This window comes from Gossypium raimondii, chromosome 6 (genome assembly GCF_025698545.1).
Source record: "Gossypium raimondii isolate GPD5lz chromosome 6, ASM2569854v1, whole genome shotgun sequence".
Classification (NCBI taxonomy): domain Eukaryota; kingdom Viridiplantae; phylum Streptophyta; class Magnoliopsida; order Malvales; family Malvaceae; genus Gossypium; species Gossypium raimondii.
Window position 1 is genome coordinate 14,161,502 of NC_068570.1, and position 22,348 is coordinate 14,183,849.

General features: G+C 32.3%; 1 protein-coding gene, 1 non-coding gene and 1 pseudogene across 2 annotated transcripts; all 3 read left to right on the forward strand.

Moving 5' to 3' along the window:
- Positions 1–223: 223 nt before the first annotated feature.
- LOC128042027 (small nucleolar RNA R71) lies at positions 224–330 on the forward strand. Its single transcript, XR_008197235.1, has one exon. It is a non-coding gene; the product is annotated as a small nucleolar RNA R71 (small nucleolar RNA).
- Positions 331–12,618: 12,288 nt separating this feature from the next.
- LOC128041932 (polygalacturonase-like) lies at positions 12,619–14,151 on the forward strand (annotated as a pseudogene).
- A 4,423-nt stretch (positions 14,152–18,574) lies between these two features.
- Positions 18,575–20,087, forward strand: LOC105774830 (polygalacturonase). The gene is given in 17 exon segments (XM_052632909.1): positions 18,575–18,735; positions 18,822–18,868; positions 18,871–18,965; positions 18,967–19,128; positions 19,247–19,327; positions 19,329–19,373; positions 19,375–19,437; positions 19,439–19,482; positions 19,485–19,571; positions 19,574–19,609; positions 19,612–19,653; positions 19,656–19,700; positions 19,703–19,759; positions 19,837–19,893; positions 19,896–19,976; positions 19,979–20,050; positions 20,053–20,087. Coding segments are annotated over 17 exon segments (1,194 nt in total). The 5' UTR covers positions 18,575–18,590.
- Positions 20,088–22,348: the final 2,261 nt, after the last annotated feature.

Here is a 22,348-nt window from a genome sequence, read left to right on the forward strand (position 1 = left end):
TTGATAACAAGGTGACTGAATCTAAGTTGAAAACACCGACTACTTTCATCGACTTCGTTCTCATAACTTGCCACTGGAAATTATTCAGTGCCATCTCTTCTATAAACTCATAAGCTGCTTGGGAGTTTAATTATTCATAGTTCCATTAACTGCTGCATCAATTAACTACCTTGTTGAAGGGTTCAAACCATTGGAGAAGGTTTGAACTTATAACCATAAGGGTAACCCATGGTGAGGACACCTTCTCAATAAATCTTTGTATCTCTCCCATGCATCATATAAAGTCTTTAAATCGATCTGCATAAAGGAAGAGATACCATTCCTCAACTTGGTTGTTTTAGCTGGTGGGAAGTACTTCAAAAGAAACTTCTTGCTCATTTGAGCTAATGTAGTGATGAAACCTTGTGGTAAAGAGTTCAATCATTGTTTAGCTTTGTTTCTCAATGAGAAAGGGAATAACCGTAGGTGAATGGCATTGTCAATGGCACCATTAATTTTGAAAGTGTCGTAAATTTCCATAAAATTAGCCAAATGAGTATTTGGATCTTCGTCTTGTAAACCATCGAACTGAACAAATTGTTATACCATCTAAATAGTGTTCGGTTTTAGTTCGAAATTATTTGCTGTAATAGTGGATCTCAAAATACTCAATGCAGCCCCGGTCAGAGTGGGCTTCGCATAATCGTACATATTATGAGGAATAGGATTTGGATTTGCAGCAACTGGAGGAGGTATTTAATTATTTTGGTTATCACCTATCTCCTCAGTCATAATAATGTCCTATTGTTCGTCTACTATATTCTATCGATTCTGCCTTACTTTTCTAGGGTTTCAACAAGCTGTACTTTCAATTTCACTATAAAATAATAATGGCCCCAACGGGTTTCCTCTTGTCATAAACTAAAAGAACCTGCTAGAAGCAAATAAAATAAAAAATTAGAATGTAAAAATTAAACTAAAAACTAAAATATAAAACTAAAAAATGGCTAAATTAATAAAAAAAATCAAGTGTGCCTAATATTTTAGTCCCCGAAAACGATGCCAAAAACTTGATCAGATCACAAAACTAATTATAAATACAACAAAGGTAAGCGCACCACTTGAACAATAGTATAGCTATGGTGAGTAGAGAATATCGCATCCACGAGGACTAAATGTATTAGTAATTACCGATTTTCTATTATTTAGCCGACAATTTGGAATGATGTGTTTTAATCTAAATTTACTAAACTAATTTAACTAAGAACTCAACAGAAAATGAAATAGGGAAATAATTGAATAATAACCAAAGAGATAGACAATACCCGGGAAAGAATCCACCTAGACTTCACCTGTTATTATGAATCTGAATTAAACAATTTATTCACTTGTGTCTTGATCCGTAGAAATCCTTAAATTATGTTAATATCTCTTTCGAGAGGAAGAACTACTGACTCTAGGTTGATTAATTGAAATGTCTTGCTAATTAAAACCCCCTATCATTGCATTAACTCGATCTATGGATTCCCCTATTAGATTTGACTCTAACTCGGTAGATTTATGTCATTCTTTTTCTAAGATTGCATGCAACTCTACTCAATTATTCTAGATCTACTCTTAAACAAGGACTTCTGCTCCATTGAATTAAGCACAATAAACATGAATTAATATCCCAGAAATATTAACACAAGAAATTAGCACACATAATTGAGAACAAGAACCAAGTATTTATCATGTAAATCAGAAATAAAATAATAAGATTGATCATAGGTTTCATCTTCCCTAAGTATTTAGGGAATTAGCTCATAATCCTGAATGAAAACATCTCGAAGTCAGAATAACCACAAGACACAAAAAAACTAATAAAAACTTCAAATGAAATTAAATAGGGATCTTTGATCGTGATGGAGATCCACTTCCGAGTTGATTCCGATGGCATTCTACGAGTGTTGTCTTCGATCTTCTTTGATGGCTCCCTTATGTATCCTTATAATGCGTATTTATAGACTTTAGAATGCTTAGAAAGCCTAAAAATTGAGTTTTTCTATGTATATGGGAAGTAGGGTGCGAAATCGACATGGGCTAGCACATGGACATGTGTCCAGCCCGTATGGAAATGCGCAGGCTGTGTGGCTCCTGAAAATAACTCTATTTGTCTAATTTTGGATCGTTTTTCACTTCTTTCACTCCCAAATGTTCTCCTAAGTATAGAAACATGAAATTAAAAGATTATGAGCATCAAATTCACTAATTTTCATAATTAATCATCCAAAAATGCATTAAGAATGAGATTAAAATATGTTACTTTTATAGCTTATCAAATATCCCCACACATAAGTGTTTGCTTGTCCTCAAGCAAAATCCTCAACTCACATTAAAATTAATCTTTTTGAACTTATAATTCTCACCAATAATTTTTCGACTGACGAGACTCCTTCGTTCCTTTGCTTTGCTCCATTACTGATGGTTCTCGTTAGTCAGAATCTTGGGTGACAACCACCCTGAATTGGGTTTAATCATTCTTTTCTTTAACTTAATATAAAGATGTTTTCTATGTGTTCTTTGTTCTTGTTAACAACAATGTTAGCTTAATTTTATTTAAGTTAGGATGATTGCTTTGATTAAATAATATTTATTTGATTCATGCTTATAATGTTTGTGCCTCAATCGATCATGTTTTCAATTAAAATCAAGTCTATATTTCGTTCATACGTGATTGAAATGCACCTGAATTAGCTAAGCGATCCTAAGCAGACGACAGCTAATGGATACATAATTGATATGTGCATGCTCAATTTAGATCCTAACCTGATTGAATTGTAGGTTGCATAACAACTCTAACCAAGCTCTGTTATCTACATAGTTTTTAGATTTGTGTGATTAAACTGTTTCAAACCTATCACGTCCCTGTTACCTCACACCTAATGTGGTTTCCAAACTCATGAAAGATCGAGTTGCCATGGAATGTTTTTCTGAATGTTATTAAGCATGTTGATAATAAATTGAGTTTAATTAAAGTAATTGTCCTAGTTTATTTATGTTATAATTGTTACAAATTGTGTTTAATTTTACTAAAATCTATTTCATTCATATAGTTTGCATACTTAAGATAATTTGCATTAGGGATCATTGCATTTAGTTTAATATATTTTAATCACCACTTCTCAACTATATTGTGTTTTTATTTATCAAATTGTTAATATAATTCTACAAATTAAGTGACTTAGCACAAATACAATCCCTGTGGCGACGATAACTCGATACTTACTTATTACTTGATAACGATTGTGTACACTTGCACAAACCTAAGCATTACAATCATACATTGACAATTCAACTAAAAGAGCACTAAAGATTCAAACAATCCAAGTTGAAAATTTTTAAAGCATGAAAACATAGGTATTTCCCCTTATTAAGTAATTACCTTTAATTACTCAAAAAATCCACATCCTCGCTAAAGATTCACTCAAAGTGTTTAAGTTTCAATAATAAGCACTCAATAGTCAAACAACCAAATTCATTACCATAGGCTTACATGAAAATCAAATATCCACCACTATAAAATAATATGATACACAAATCAAAAGGTCTTTAAGAGGTTCTTATGGGGCTTAGGTTAAGGATGTGGAGAAAGGCTAGAAAAGTTAGTTATAATCGAGATCGAATTGATAAAATACCAAACTAGAAAAATAAACAAATGCTGAATTAAAAACAAGTGCATAAATCAAGAATATTCAAGAATAAGAAAATGAGCTTCTTCTCAAAATATGAATTTAACTGTCTTAAACAAATCTCGACAAAATAGGAAAAGTCTCAACGAAAAAAATGAGTTATGGGTTAGCATTAATGGGTAAATATAGAAACGGCGTGTTAGGCTCTACGGGGTTCACTAAGGGTTAATTACAAAGGTAGACTTTTTATGGGATAAGTGGGTTAAAACCTAAGTGCCTTTATCATCTCAGTATATCAAATCAAATGTGTGGTCTCGACATGTATAATCGAAGCAAGTTCTAAAATAACAAATCAAATTGACAAACCCATAACCAATAACAAAAATGAGAAAGAAAAATGTGTGCTCTAAAGGATCAAAATCTTAAAAAACATCATGGTTTTTGATGTCAAACTTGCAAATTTAAAACTTCAAGATAATACCTTAATTCAGGGAAAACAACCTAAAATGTTTAATTTCTAAAAAATAACTTATCATGCATTATTCTCTCATGTCTTAAAGTTTAAATCAACCAATGCACAAATATCTAAAAATTAATCCAAAACATATCAACAAAAATCTCAAATTGATAAAAATTCACTCTAATGGAAATATGAGAAATTTGCTTAAACACAAGACTTAATTTAGGAATAATCATATAAATAACCTTCCAACACTTAAGATATACATTGTCCTCAATGTATAAAAAAAGGTAATCACAACATAAGAAGAATATCATAAGAGAGGGAGAAAATTGAAATTGCCCTGAATATGGATGAAAGTGCGAAAATAGTGAAAATCGGAATTGTGGGCAATTGAAAGTGAAGTGCATGAATCTATGCAAACTAAGTAGAAAATAAACACAAATAGTGAAGAAGATTAAGAGGTACAACTCAATTAGAAACAACCGTAAAAATAAAAATAAAAACATAGTTCAAAAGATAATAAATGAAACAAGTCTAAGAAAATAAAAATAAAGCGACTAAAAACAAAAATAAAAATAAAGATAAATAAAATGAAAATGAAAATGAAAAGAAATAAACTCAATGGTATCAATAAAATTAAAGATAATAGTAAGAATAATAGTAAAGAAAACAATACTAAAAATAATAGAAATGTAACTAAATAGAAAAATAAATTAAAATAAAATTAAAATCTAAGCATAAGAATAATAAAACAAAAAAAAGAAAACAGATCTATAAGATAAAAATAAATAATATAACAAATAATAATAAATAAATAAATAGTGACTATAGTTTGCAAAGTGGCTTTCCAACTGATTGCACAACCTCCGATTGTAAAGACAACTTGTGAGAGATCTTCTTCTATCAAGGTCTCCAGCAAAATTAGCATCAACATACCCAATGACACCATCTCTAGTTCTTCCAAACTGTAAGCAAACATTAGTAGTACCTCGTAATTATCTTAAAATCCACTGAACTTATTTCCAATGTTCTTTACCGGGATTCACCATGTATCTGCTAACTGCACTAACTGCATATGATAAATTTGGACGTGAACAAACAATAGCATATGTAACACCCCTATCCCATAACCGTTGTCGGAATAGGTAAGGGGCATTACAGGACCTTTAATTCAGTTCGGAACAGTAAAACATTAAACATTTACTAAATACCATTTTAAACATACCAAATTCAATGTCAATTTCATATATCAATTTCATATCCAAACATGTGTACATATCTTATTTCAATACATTATAAAACATACCAAAACTTTGTTGTACCATATCAAAATCTTACCGAACTAACAAGTAAACACATATCACCATTCATACTAATCATACTTCATTTATGCCAAAATACCATTTATCAAATTCACCACAAAATGAGCAAAACACATATGCTTTCATACCAAACCTAACATTTCCATCCCAAGCCATATCACATAGCGTGATCAAACCCCAAAATTCATACCACATTCACCAACATAATGACCAAATAATTCAACCCATAAACTAGCTTATACATGCCATATTTACAATATTTACATAAGATCCAAAAGTACCGAATATCGTCTGGATAGTGTGATAGCAAATCTCTGACCTAATCCAAAATCGAGCTAGCTTCCGAAATCTATAAGACATAAGAAAATGAATGAAGTAAGCATTAAGATTAGTAAGCCGGATAATATAGAATTAAACTTCCCAATTTAACATTAAACATTAAAGCAATTAAAATCAACTCATTTGTCCACAAAGCCTATTCACATCATCATTCACAAGTTAGTCATTTCACATCCATATATTCATGCATTCATAAAGATGGAACCAAACATATAACATTCTTTTAACATCCAAATTCATTCCTCAATTCATATAATCATATATCATAAAATCAATCCAAGTCATATAGCTAAATATCTCATGTCATCTCTATAATTCATATATTCATAAAACAAATAATCCATGTAACTTATAAACCATGTAAATCATATAACATTTATATCAATTCATTCCTATTCGTATAACCTAATAACAGAAATTTATCCGTATCAACTTTAACTTATACATATCAATAGTATTTCATCCATATAATTATATAGCTTATTTATATGATCAGTAACAATAATTATGCCCATTGAACCTATTAAAACATCGAGGGATATGCGGGTGATACACTATGAGTGTATTTATCAGAAATCAGTCAATTCCTCATCATTTACGCTCTTTCGAGCCATGATCGGTTTGCTCCTCTTGAGCCGATAAATGGTAAGCTCTATCGAGTTGAATGGTAAGCTCCGTAGAGCTGAAATAGTAAGCTCATAAGAGCTGAAACGGTAAGCTCATACGAGCTGTGGTGAGTCCGCAACAAATGCAGGAGCTCAACCAAACGATAACCCCAGTGATAGGTCACTCGAATCTGATGATTTTCTAAAGTTCGAACGAGGCTTGGTATTATCCAATTTCATCATTTAAGCATTCAATAATCAATAACTCAATTCCTTAAATCATATATATATATATATATATATATATTCAATTTAATTACATACATACAATTTAATACTCAAATTGCATATTCATTGCATATTATTATACCAAATCCATGTAACATATATAACATTTGTAACATTTTATTTTCATTCCTGTAAACAGTAATATAGTCATACACAGGTAATTTAAATTTCAAGTAGATTATTCATTCAACTTATATACATTCATTTTTGGACAATTACAAATATTTAATCATTCGATTCTAGCTATACGAACTTACCTCGTATTGTTACCGTTGTCTACTCGTCTACTTTTCATTTCCGCCGATCTAGTTCCGGTAATTGTTTATCTTGATCTAAATATTATCAAATTCAGTACCTTCAATAACTATTCAATACAATTTAATCCACAATTCATATATTTGGCAATTTACACACTCTCCCCTATACTTTTGACTACTTTGTAAATTAGTCTTTATTACACAAAATGGCAAATTTATGCATTTAGGCCCTAACCCATGCATAGCCAAATCTTCATGACAATACTAGTAGCCCATATTTCTATTTATTTCACACTTTCAACCACAATATTTCAACATTTTACAAATTCCTAAATTAAAATTCCTAATTGACATTTTTGTCAAAAAAATCTCTTTACAAAACATATATATCAAACACCTAGCTTGCATAATTCATCATCAAACATCATAAAACTCATGGATTCATCAATGGAATTTTTCAAAATCACTAACAAACTCAAAAATTAAGGCACGGGCTAGCTAGTACTCAAAGCAATGATCACAAAAACATAGAAATCATCAAAAATCGAGCAAAATTGCTTACCTAATCAAGCTACCAAGTTGTCAAATATCAAAACCCTATTTTTAGCTTTCTTCCTTGCTTCATTCGGCCATAAAAGACGATAAAATTGCCATCGTTTTGTTTTGTTTTAATATAATTTCCCTAATTTCACTAATTACTATATTAACCTTATATTATAACACAAAATTCACTTAATGGATGACTATTTTTGTCCATTCTATTAACCAAATGTCAAATAACCACATAAGGACTTACACATTTAAATTCATAGCAATTAATGCACTTTAACAAATAGTATGCAACTTTTGCTTTTTACTTGATTAAGTCATTTTTATCAAATCAAACATTTAAACGGTAAAATTTTATTAAAATAGTAAAATAAATATTTGCCTGGGTTAAGTGGTCCCGAAACCACTGTTCCAATCAGACTCAGAAACAGGCTGTTACAACGTATATAAGAGATCCCACTAGACTAGAGTATGGAACATGTGGCATGTACTCAATCTCATTATCTGATTGTGTAGACAAAGCTGATGAAAGTCTGAAATAGGCTGCTAAAAGAATACTAATTGGCTTAGCACTCTGCATATTGAACTTGCAAAGAACTTTCTCAATGTACCCCTTCTGACTTAGGTACAATTTACTTGCTTTTCTATCTATGAGAATCTCCATACAAAGTATCTTCTTTGCTGGTCCCAAATATTTCATCTCAAATTCTTCACTTAGTTGGGCATTGACCTTTCTTATCTATCCTTTATCTTTTGCTGCTATGAACATGCCATCAACATAAAGGAGTAGATACACAAAATAACCATCACTGTTTTTTTTTAAGTAAACACAATTGTCAAAGCTACTTCTTTTCAAATCATGAGAAGTCATAAAGGAATCAAACCTCTTGTACCACTGTCTTGGGGACTGTTTCAAATCGTAAAGGAACTTTTTCAACAAGCAAACATAGTCCTCTTTTTCTAAGATTGTAAAACCCTCTGGTTGTTGTATGTAAATATCCTCCTCAAGTTCTCCATGCAAAAATACAATTTTTACATCTAACTAATCAAGCTCCAAATCATGCATGGCCACAATACCAAGTAAAGCTCGAATCAAACTATGCTTCACAACTGGGGAGAACACATTTGTGAAGTCCACTCCTGGAATTTGACTGTAACCCTTTGCAACAAGCCTTGCTTTATATCTGGGTTCTTCAACTCCTGGAGTCCTTTTTTTTCTTTTTAAACACCCATTTACTACGAACAACCTTTTTACCTTTAGGATGTTTCACAAGATCCCATGTTTTGTTTTTGTGGAGTGATTCCATCTCCTCTTGCATAGCAAACATCCACTTTTTTAAGTCTTCACAGCTAACCACCTCAAAATAATTAGATGGCTCTTGGTTTACATCTATATCTTCAGCCACATTTAAAGTATAAACAACTAGATCAGCCTCAACAAACTTCTTTGAAGGTTTAATTTCTCTTCTAGTTCTATTTTTGGCGATAGAGTATTGTGGTGAAGAAGCAACTTTATTCTGAATTTTTGTACTAACTTGAGGAGTCGACTCTGTTGTAGATTTTAGATTAATCTGATGCTCCACCTGCTTTTGAATTTCTTTATTGAAAGATTCTTTAAGAGATAACTTAGGTAGCATAGCAGTTTCATCAAAAACAACATCTCTGCTAATTACAACTTTTCTATTTTCAAGACACCATAACTTATACACTTTTACACTAGCTTTATAACCAAGAAAAACACATTTAATGGATCTCAATTTCAATTTTCCTTTCTTAACATGAGCATATGCAGGACACCCAAAGATCTTTAAATCAGAATAGTCAGCAAGATCATTAGACCATACCTCTTGTAGAGTCTTTTTCTCAATGGCAACGGATGGAGATCGGTTGATCAAAAAACATGCAGTAGAGGTTACTTCGGCCCAAAATGACTTTGGTAAATTACCATTTGACAACATACATCAAACCTTCTCTATGATCGTTCTGTTCATTAATTATGCCATGCCATTTTGCTGTGGAGTATGATGAACTGTGAAGTGTCTCACGATCCCTTCTGACTTGCACAGTTTATTAAACTCATCAAAATAGAACTTTAAGCAATTGTCTGTGCGGAGGTATTTTATTTGTTTTCCCATCTATTTTTCAATCATAGTTTTCCAAAACTTAAATGTGGAAAACATATTGCTTTTCTACTTCAGGAAGAACGCCCAAACTTTTCTAGAAAAATCATCAATAAAAGTTAGCATATAATTATCTCCACCTCTCAAAAGCAATCTAGATGTCCCCCACAGATTAGAATGAATATACTCCAACATTCCCTTCGTGTTATCGATTCCTCTGGTGAATCGAACTCTCTTTTGCTTCCCAAAAACAGAGTGCTCACAAAACTTCAGTTTGCAAATTCCTTACCCATCAAGAAGTCCTTTGCTCAATTATACCATGTCATTCTCACTCATATGCCCTAGGCGCATATGCCAAAGTTTAGTAATATCATCATCTGACAAGGAAGAGGTAGTGACAGCTGCATCACCAGTAATAGTAGAACCCTGCAGAACATATAACTTAGCAGTCTTTCTCTGCCCTTTCATCACAACGAGGGGACCTTTGGGAATCTTCAAAACCCCACTTTCAGCTGTGTATTTGTACCCTTTTGAATTAAGAGTACCCAAAAAATTAAATTTCTCTTCAATTCTGGAACATGCCGCACGTCACTAAGTGTTCAAAAAACTCCATCAAACATCTTAATTTTAATTGTTTCAACACCTGCGATTTTACACGAAGCATTACTTCGCATGAAAACAACACCTTCAAAGATTGTTTTGTAAGTTGTAAACCAATTCTGATTGGGACTCATGCAAAAGGTGCAGCCTGAATCAAGGATTTACTCCTCGTTCACTTTAGAATTGTTGACAAAAGTGACTAGAAGTTCACCATCGCTATAGTCTTCTACAATACCAGCTTTACCAAAATTTTTTGATTGTTTTCCCTTTCGATTCGCAACCTCCCTTTTGATCTTGTTCTGTAACTTATAACATTCAGATTTAATGAGTTTTACCTCTGTTTGAAGACTTCGATCTACCCTTAGATTTACCGCGAGGGTTCCGTTCTTGTGTCCATCCATGATTATCATCAGCTTTCTGATCTTGTCTCCTACGAACAATGAGACCTTCTCCTTGAAAGTTAGTTTTAACCACAAGATGCTTCATTTTATCATACGAGGTCAAAGAATCATAAACCTCGTCAACTGTGAGAGACTCGCGGCTATATAAAATTGTGTCTTGAAAGGTTGAATAAGAAGGGGGCAACGAACAAAGTAGAATCAACCCTAGATCTTCCTTATCATACTGAACCTCTATGGCCTCCAAGTTTGAGGGAATTTCTTTAAACACTGTTAAGTGTTCATGCACAGACGCACCTTCTTCCAAACGATGAGTATAAAGACGCTGCTTCATATGTAGCATGCTGGTTAGAGTTTTCGACATACATATTTGTTCCAGCATCTTCCATAATCCAGCTACAGTCTTCTCCTTCATCACATCTTGTAAAATTTCGTTAGAAAAATACAGATGTAACTGTGATCATGCCTTTCGATCCTTACGTTTCATCTCTTCCTCCGTCATTGTCGAAGGCATCTTATCTACCCCTAGCAGGGCATCTTCTAAGTCCATCTGTGCAAGAACTGCCTGCATATTTATCTGTCACAACACGAATCTAGTGTTGCGATCGAACAGTAGAATTTCATATTTCAAAGATGCCATTACTGTGATTGAGATGAACAAACTGGAAGCTCAGATTCAAATTTGTAAAAGATAGAATGTCGGTAATAATAATATATCGCAAAGAAAAAAGAAATAAAAATAAAGAACACACAGATTTCTACGTTGAAACCCTTTCGGGAAAAAACCACGGCCAGAGGAGAAGAAAATTCACTATGTCGAATTCGAATGATTACAAGTGGAATACTATGTCTATTTATAGGCTTGTAAAGCTATATTCTATTAAGAGTGTAGTAAGATTGAAACACCTTATTCAAATCAATATAAAATAGATGGAGTTTAATAGGGTTTAAAAAACCTTATTCTAAAATAAAATAAAAGAAGTGTAGTTCTATATGAATTTTACGTTTATTTTATTTTACCACTGTATTTTATTTAAATAAGGATTTGGGTCACTTAATTCTAACAAGTACCATGATCGATATCCCCAATATATAATATTACGAAAGCTAAACATGTAAAGCTTTGTCCATTTACCTTGAAAATGCATGTTACTATCATAAAATGCCCATCATCTATTTAGGTTCAATATTATCCCACTAATTCGATCCATTTTATCCCATTGTCAGTTTGTATCTTCTACAATGAGGGGTAGGGATGAAGGTAAAGGTAAACGTGAGGATTCGTAAAAGGGTGATAATGAAAGGGATGGTGTTGGTGATGAAGAGTCATACATTGTGAAATTAGATACGTGTAAGCTGAGGAGGATGATAAGAAATTACAAGATGCTTGAGAGAAGTTGAGGAAACTAAAAGATAAAAGAAAATCTGTTTGGAAAGAGAAGTCAAATTCCCATCAGGTTTTCACTAATAACTGTTTCGTGGGTGAAGTTTAGGCTAAAGTTCAGGGTGAATGTTAGCTCGACTAGGTATTATAGGGCCAGGAAAATAGTGATTGAGAAGAATTCCAGAAACCACCAGAATTGCTTTCGGCAATATGGTGTGAACCTTCGTCAACCACCAAACCACATTTCTGTATAAACAATTTTTATTGAATAATTAGGATTATAATTTTCGAAATAAAATTTATAAATTTAACGGAACATAATTATATTCGCCACCATCTAGAAAAGATATTATTTTGAAGATAAAATGTAAAATAATGCTTTTCAATCTTTCCATAATAAAATCCTTTCACATAGTTTAAATTATTAAAGTTGTGAAAATATTAACCACAAAACTATTTAATCGATGCGAAGTTGATACTAAAAAATAAGCTAATCATAGAAATTGAAGCTTGGCCATATGACTTTTCCACATTGATTAAATAGTAATATATTTGAATAGTTGTAATTTTCTCAAGCTTTCTATATATTTGGAAAAAAAAAGGAAAAGCCATTCTTCTTGTAATTTCAAAATCAAATAAAAACATGGCACCACACCTTGATATTCTTCCTTCCATGTTTGTGCTTTTATTATTATTCATTTCAGCCTCTAAAGTTCAATCAGACGCTCTTGATGTTGTTGCCAAGTTTGGTGCAAAAGCTGATGGGAAAACGGATTTGAGTAAGGCCAATTCAATTGCTCTTAAATTTGTACCCAAAGGTGAAAATATGAAAAAATTATATTTCAAACTGATGCCTTTATTCATTTCATATTAGCCATTTTTGGATGCTTGGAAAGAAGCATGCGCCTCTGTAACCCCATCAACAGTTGTGATTCCTAAAGGGACATATTTATTAACAAAAGTAAACTTAGAAGGTCCATGCAAGGCTCCTATTCAGATTAATGTTCAGGGCACTATACAGGCTCTGGCATATCCTAGTGCTTTCAAGGACCCTATTTGAGTTAGATTCGATAGTATTGAAAATTTCAAAATGTCTGGCGGAGGAATTTTCGATGGTCAGGGAAGCATTGCTTATGAGAAGAATAAAGATCCCCACAATCGTGCATTTCGTTCGAAACTTCCCGTTGTCAGCTTTCTTCCCTCTTGCCGAGATTTATTTATTCTTTTTCCTCTTATTATTATCAAAATATAATTATAACTAACATCTTTGTTCCGTGTGTTACTTTGTTAACTCCAAAATTAAACAGAATATAAGGTTTGACTTTGTGACCAACGCATTGATACAAGATATAACCAGCAAAGACAGTAAGCTCTTCCACGTTAATGTTTTTGCATGCAAAAACATTACCCTCGAACGTTTCAAGGTAGAGGCACCGGAAGATAGCCCAAACACAGATGGGATTCACTTGGGCAAATCAGACGGGGTCAATATTATTGGCTGTGACATTAAAACTGGTGATGATTGTATTTCTATCGGAGATGGCACTAAAAATATGAACATAAAAGAAATAACTTGTGGACCAGGACATGGTATAAGTATCGGTAGTCTTGGAAAGTTCCCAAATGAAGAGCCAGTTGAGGGAATTAAAGTCTCAAACTGTACCATCACCAATACTTCGAATGGAGCTCGAATCAAAACTTGGCCAGGCGAATCTCCTGGGATAGTAACAGATATACATTTTGAGGATATTATCGTGAATAATGTCTCTTCCCCTATCCTAATTGATCAAAAATATTGCCCATGGAGTAAATGCAAGATAAATGTATGTACATTCTTATCAAAATCCTAATAGAGTGACAATATTTAATCGATCATTGAATCACTGTTGTGTTGATGCAGGAAGAATCGAAAGTTAAACTAAGCAACATTAGCTTCAAGAACATCCGTGGCACATCTGCGCTTCGGAAGTCATCAAGTTTATTTGCAGCGGTTCTTCGCCATGTCAAAATGTGGAACTTGCGGACATTGATATTAAGCACACCGGAGCTGAACCCGCAACATCCCAATGTTTGAATGTCAAGCCTATAACTAGTGGCAAATTAAACCCGACTCCATGTTCCAGCCCTGTCCCAAAAACCCTTAGCGCCACCGCTTAAAGCATACCAACTAATTCAATGCAATTGTAATTAATATATTTATTCATATTATATAGAACAGTTCTTTTTCATTTTAATTCTTTGCTATTATTAAACTTTTGCTATGAATTCAATGCTTTTAATATACACATCAATATAAAGAGCCGAGATGTGATAAAATTTAGTTCATTTAAACTAATAACAAAACCATTACTGAGTTGCTATATTGAATTAGAATTAATTATTGAAGTTTTCTTTATCTAAGTATAATTTTTTATAAAAACCATCTTCCAACATAGTAGTTTTAAGGAAAAATAAAATATTAAATTCGAGATTCTAATTAAAATAAAAGTTCTTCGTCCAAATTTTTTGAACAACATATTCCTGTATTATTTGTGTGCTTAAACATATTATTATATTTGTGCATTGGTTTGTTTCTTTTTCTGTTGACCTTACATTTTTCATGAAAGAAGATGTTATGGTTGCCATGAGATATGATAAGATCATTTTGGGTGAACGGATATAAATGAAAGGGCTTGAGGATATCCTATGAGGCTAAAGCACATACGAAAAATTCATTGGACGAGCACTTGGTGAGTTGTTTTCATAATGATATATAATAAAGAGAGGATGGTCATGACACTTAAGTACAAACTATTCGAGCTCTAATTATACATCCAGTGGGCCCCTATACTCGCTCTATAGAACCTTGACGGTTTGCGTTTGAATTGATGAGATGAATAAATAATATTGATGCATTACAGAAAAAGATCGAATGTATCACTATCCGTAGTGAATGGAATTTCTCGTTATAAAAGCGAGATGAGTTAAAGACTAAATTAATTTATTCGAATTATTATTTAATTAATAGTAACCACTTAACTAATGTTTGAAGTAAAAACTAAATTAATTAATTAACGCAGTCTTGTTGAACAAAATAATTAATTTCATTTACTCATAGATTCTAGTGTGGTAAACATGTCAAGAATTTAACGGAATTAGAACTAGGTTTGGAAAATAATTTAATTGTGTGAATTAGTAAAATTTATTTGAATTAATTAATTAAATTATTAATATTTTGGGAAATAGAAATTTTTTTATTTGGTTGGGTAAATTATAAGAGTCGATTAAATATCTAAATAAGACATATAATTATACCCAATACATGAGATAGACCCAATGACTTATCTCACGTAAGATGGGCGACAACCATATCTCTAAAGAGAGGGTGTTGAAGCCCAGACATATTCCTACTAGAGAATTATGTGAGTATTCTCTCTTAAAATGTTATTATATTTTTTCTTCTTCATGTTCGACCAAGAGTCTTGCGATTTTTCTATAAATAGAGACCATAGGCTAGGTCAGCCACACACAATGTGAAGCATCGACATCGTAAAAATTTATTGAGATTTAATTCCAAAATAAAATTTCTAAATATGAATGTTTAGTTTTTCAATTTTTCGCCCGTAAAGGGACATCGATATTCGCCACTCCAACATCAATAGAAAGTTTTCTTAGCTTTCATCCGTTAATGGGTTATAGCCTACGCTTTAACTAGCTGAGGTTTTTGAATAGTTGGGAAGATTGTGTTGGTAGAATGTTGAGAAACAACTTAGACCGCCTAATCCAGAGCACAAGTATGATTTTGGTGAAAGGGTTTGTCCCTATAATTATGACAACTGCTTGGTTTTAGAAATTTTTAATTTTTTTATTGTTCAAAAAAATTATTTTCTAAACGAATGTTTCCAACACAATCAAGAATGATCGCTAATTTCTAAATTGAATAGGTCACTAATAATTACTTGGTCTTTATAGTCCACAACCAAACCTACCGCTTTTCTAATCTCCCAAGCTTCTTCGACAAACTTGCACAGTATCTTTCTTCTTGAATGTATGAATCTATTGAGGACTCATTAGCCACGGTGTTCGATAATGACGTGACACCATTTTATTTTTAATTATTACATGTAAAAAAATTGAACCCCAAAATGGAAAATGAGAGAAAATTTTGTGGAATTGTAAAGAGATTTTTAGAAAGGAACGATATTTACATCGAGATTAAGTGTAGTGCCTGGGTATCTTGCGATTATCACTTAAAGATCCTTAAATTTGTTGATGCGATTTGGATTTTTTTTTCTTTTAGATTCTCAAAGGTTAGTCTCTTTTTCTTATTTTTGTGTGTTTCGCTTGAAACTTTTATTTTTGATGGTTTCTTTTCTGATTCGGGGTTCATGCTGGAAATGCATTTAGAAAAGTAGCCAGGGTAGGAACATTAGAGTTTTAATTTCTATTCTAAAATGGGCATTTACCGTGATATCTAAAGTATTAAATTTGATCAAATTAAATCGTTATGTTATATTCCAAGGCTTAGGAGATTTCCAAGTCGCAAGGAAATTTTGGCAGATGCCTTCATTGTCTTGATCAATTCGAATAGTAGACCAATGTCTTCAACCTTTCTACTGAACGATTTTCTTCCCTATTCTTGAACACTCAGATGCTTGGAAAGTGGGATGTTACTGTAAAAGTAGAACACAAGACGTGAATCGAGACTTCTCAAGGAGCTATGCATCTAGCTCTTTGCGTCCAACCCAAAACTGAAAACAAGACGTAAACCGAGACTAATCAAGGAGGTATGTCAACTACCTCTCTGTGTTCTACCCAATCGAAATCAACTCCTATAATTCAATTATTATCTTTAGAAGAATGTCTTTATAATCTTAGAAATCTACATTACAATGTCTAAAAAGAGAGAATTGATTTCAGTTGAAAGAAAATAGAATCTAACTAATATTTCAGCAAATTTCAACAAAGTTTTCTCTTAGTATATATTGTCCTTGGTTTTTTTTTTTTTTTACATCAATTGGGTATTGATAAAGAAACATCTGCAAGAGTTATATTTGTATCCGATGAACATAAAATAATTAATATAGAAGAACTAAAGTCTAACTAGGACATTTTTAACCCCATAGCCAGCCACTCCAAGAGATAATTCTCTTTGTGTGTGGAGGCACACTTACCTTAGTGCTCGTTCTCCGGTTTAATTACACGAGCTTACCTCACTTGACTTAACTAAGAAATCAAGACCATATGAATATCTAACACAACACACATATTCTTCCATGAATTAAGTTTTTGAAATTAATTATTTAATTAAATTAAATTATTTCCGCTACTTAATTTACAAAACCCATTCAAGTTTTGTTAAAATCTTGAAATCTTTTCCGTACTAGAATTTACATGCAAATTATTTTAATTATCGAACAAAACATCACTACGTTAGCAACTTAATTTAATCCTCACTTTGGACTTATTTATTTAATTTATTCATCGAATTAAATAACAAACCGACGAATTAAATTAATTCCGTGTCATCTTTTCCATTCTCAAGAAGTTGCATTTACATGGAATAGTAATTCATTCCATCTAATTCTAATATATCATTTTCATCCATACATTCAATCAGTTCTTATTATGCAATCTACTTAGAGTTATATTAAGCTAGCGGAGGATCGATCGTACTTAAATAATTAGGGCTTAAATAAAATCTTAATTAGAATTTATTTAGTTGCGAATCAATCCACTAAAAGTACCATGATCGATCTCCCAATATATAATGTTACTAAAGCTAAGCGTGTAAAGCTTTGTCCATTTACCTTGTCAAATGCACGTTACTATCGTAGAATGCCAATCCTCTATTTAGGTTCAATATTTTCCCACTAATTCGATCGATTTTATCTCATGGTTAGTTTGTATCTTCTAGAATGAGGGGTGAGGATTCATAAAAGGGTGATAATGAAAGGGGTGGTGTTGGTGATGAAGAGTCATATCTTGTGAAATTAGATACGTGTTAGATGGGGATGATGATAAGAAATAACAAGATGCTTGAGAGAAGTTGAGGAAACTAAAAGATAAATGTAAATGTGTTTGGAAAAAGAAGTCAAATGTCCATAAGGTTTTCACTAATAATTGTTACGTGGGTGAAGTTTAGGCTAAAGTCCAGGTTCAGAATAGTGCCAGAAACCACCAGAATTGCTTTCTACAATATGGTGTGAACCTTCGTTAACCACCAAACCACATTCCTGTATCAACCATTTTTATTGTATAATTAGGATTATACTTTTCGAAATAACATTTATAAATTTAACGGAACATAGTTATATTCGCCACGATCTAGTAAAGATATTATTTTGAAGCTAAAATGTAAAATAACTCTTTTCAATCTTTCCGTAATAAAATCCTTTCGCATAGTTTACATTATTAAAGTTGTGAAAATATTAACCACAAAACTATCTAACCGTGCGAAGTTGATATTAAAGAAACAAGCTAATCATAGAAATTGAAGCTTAGCCATATGACTTTTCCACACTGATTAAATAGTAATATATTTGATTGGTTGTAATTTTCTCAAACTTTCAATATATTTGGAAAAAAAGAAAAGGAAAAGCCATTGTTCCTGTAATTTAAAAACCAAATAAAAACATGGCACCACACCTTGATATTGTTCCTTCCATGTTTGTGCTTTTATTATTATTCATTTCAGCCTCTAAAGTTCAATCAGACGCTCTTGATGTTGTTGCCAAGTTTGGCGCAAAAGCTGACGGGAAAACGGATTTGAGTAAGGCAAGTTCAATTGCTCTTAACTTTGTACCCAAAGGTCAAAATATGAAAAAATTATATTTCAAACTGATATCTTTATTCATTTCATTTTAGCCATTTTGGATGCTCGGAAAGAAGCATGCGCCTCAGTAACCCCATCACAGCAGTTGTGATTCCTAAAGGGACATATTTATTAACAAAAGTAAACCTAGAAGGTCCATGCAAGGCTCCTATTGAGATTAATGTTAGGGGCACTATCTGCTCTCGGTGATCCTAGTGTTTTCAAGGACCCTAATTGGGTTCGATTCTATAGTATTGAAAATTTCAAAATGTCTGGCGGAGGAATTTTCGATGGTCAGGGAAGCATTGCTTATGAGAAGAATAAAGATCCCCACAATCGTGCATTTCGTTCGAAACTTCCGTTGTCGACTTTCTTCCCTCTTGCCGAGATTTATTTATTCTTTTCCTCTTATTATTATCAAAATATAATTATAACTAACATCTTTGTTCCGTGTGTTACTTTGTTAACTCCAAAATTAAATGAATATAAGGTTTGACTTTGTGACCAACGCATTGATACAAGATATAACCAGCAAAGACAAGAAGCTCTTCCACGTTAATGTTTTGCATGCAAAACATTACCCTCGAACGTTTCAAGGTAGAGGCAGGAAGATAGCCCAAACACGTATGGGATTCACTTGGGCAAATCGACGGGGTCAATATTATTATCGTGACATTAAAACTGGTGATGATTGTATTTCTATCGGAGATGGCACTAAAATATGAACATAAAAGAAATAACTTGTGGACCGGGACATGGTATAAGTATCGGTAGTCTTGGAAAGTTCCCAAATGAAGAGCCAGTTGAGGAATTAAAGTCTCAAAGCGCACCATCACCAATACTTGAATGGAGCTCGAATCAAAACTTGGCCAGGCGAATCTCCAGGATAGTAACAGATATACATTTTGAGGATATTATCGTGAATAATGTCTCTTCCCTATCCTAATTGATCAAAAATATTGCCCATGGAGTAAATGCAAGATAAATGTATGTACATTCTTATCAAAATCCTAATAGAGTGACAATATTTAATCGATCATTGAATCTTTGTTGTGTTGATGCGGGAAGAATCGAAAGTTAAACTAAGCAACATTAGCTTCAAGAACATCCGTGGCACATCTGCGCTTCAGAAGTCGTCAAGTTTATTTGCAGCGGTTCTTCGCCATGTCAAAATGTGGAACTTGCGGACATTGATATTAAGCACACCGGAGTGAACCCGCAACATCCCAATGTTTGAATGTCAAGCCTATAACTAGTGGCAAATTAAACCCGACTCCATGTTCCATTACATCCCAAAAACCCTTAGCGCCACCGCTTAAAGCATACCAACTAATTCAATGCAATTGTAATTAATATATTTATTCATATTATATAGAACAGTTCTTTTCATTTTAATTCTTTGCTATTATTAAACTTTTGCTATGAATTCAATGCTTTTAATATACACATCAATATAAAGAGCCGAGATGTGATAAAATTTAGTTCATTTAAACTAATAACAAAACCATTCTTGAGTTGCTATATTGAATTAGAATTAATTATTGAAGTTTTCTTTATCTAAGTATAATTTTTATAAAACCATCTTCCAACATAGTAGTTTTAAGGAAAAATAAAATATTAAATTGAGATTCTAATTAAAATAAAAGTTCTTCGTCCAAATTTTTGAACAACATATTCTGTATTATTTGTGTGCTTAAACATATTATTATATTTGTGCATTGGTTTGTTTCTTTTTTCATTGACCTTACATTTTTCATGAAAGAAGATGTTATGGTTGCCATGAGATATGATAAGATCATTTTGGGTGAACGGATATAAATGAAAGGGCTTGAGGATATCCTATGAGGCTAAAGCACATACGAAAAATTCATTGGACGAGCACTTGGTGAGTTGTTTTCATAATGATATATAATAAAGAGAGGATGGTCATGACACTTAAGTACAAACTATTCGAGCTCTAATTATACATCCAATGGGCCCTATACTCGCTCTATAGAACCTTGATGGTTTGCGTTTGAATTGATGAGATGAATAAATAATATTGATGCATTACGAAAAAGATCGAATGTATCACTATCCGTAGTGAATGGAATTTCTCGTTATAAAAGCGAGATGAGTTAAAGACTAAATTAATTTATTCAATTATTATTTAATTAATAGTAACCACTTAACTAATGTTTGAAGTAAAAACTAAATTAATTAATTAACGCAATCTTGTTGAACAAAATAATTAATTTCATTTACTCATAGATTCTAGTGTGGTAAACATGTCAAGAATTTAACGGAATTAGAACTAGGTTTGGAAAATAATTTAATTGTGTGAATTAGTAAAATTTATTTGAATTAATTAATTAAATTATTAATATTTTGGGAAATAGAAATTTTTTTATTTGGTTGGGTAAATTATAAGAGTCGATTAAATATCTAAATAAGACATATAATTATACCCAATACATGAGATAGACCCAATGACTTATCTCACGTAAGATGGGCGACAACCATATCTCTAAAGAGAGGGTGTTGAAGCCCAGACATATTCCTACTAGAGAATTATGTGTATTCTCTCTTAAAATGTTATTATATTTTTTCTTCTTCATGTTCGACCAAGAGTCTTGCGATTTTTCTATAAATAGAGACCATAGGCTAGGTCAGCCACACACAATGTGAAGCATCGACATCGTAAAAATTTATTGAGATTTAATTCCAAAATAAAATTTCTAAATATGAATGTTTAGTTTTTCAATTTTTCGCCCGTAAAGGGACATCGATATTCGCCACTCCAACATCAATAGAAAGTTTTCTTAGCTTTCATCCGTTAATGGGTTATAGCCTACGCTTTAACTAGCTGAGGTTTTTGAATAGTTGGGAAGATTGTGTTGGTAGAATGTTGAGAAACAACTTAGACCGCCTAATCCGAGCACAAGTATGATTTTGGTGAAAGGGTTTGTCCTATAATTATGACAACTGCTTGGTTTTAGAAATTTTAATTTTTTATTGTTCAAAAAATTATTTTCTAAACGAATGTTTCCAACACAATCAAGAATGATCGCTAATTTCTAAATTGAATAGGTCACTAATAATTACTTGGTCTTTATAGTCCACAACCAAACCTACCGCTTTTCTAATCTCCCAAGCTTCTTCGACAAACTTGCACAGTATCTTTCTTCTTGAATGTATGAATCTATTGAGGACTCATTAGCCACGGTGTTCGATAATGACGTGACACCATTTTATTTTAATTATTACATGTAAAAAAATTGAACCCCAAAATGGAAAATGAGAGAAAATTTTGTGGAATTGTAAAGAGATTTTTAGAAAGGAACGATATTTACATCGAGATTAAGTGTAGTGCCTGGGTATCTTGCGATTATCACTTAAAGATCCTTAAATTTGTTGATGCGATTTGGATTTTTTTTTCTTTTAGATTCTCAAAGGTTAGTCTCTTTTCTTATTTTGTGTGTTTCGCTTGAAACTTTTATTTTGATGGTTTCTTTTTCGATTCGGGTTCATCTTTGGAAATGCATTTAGAAAAGTAGCCAGGGTAGGAACATTAGAGTTTTAATTTCTATTCTAAAATGGG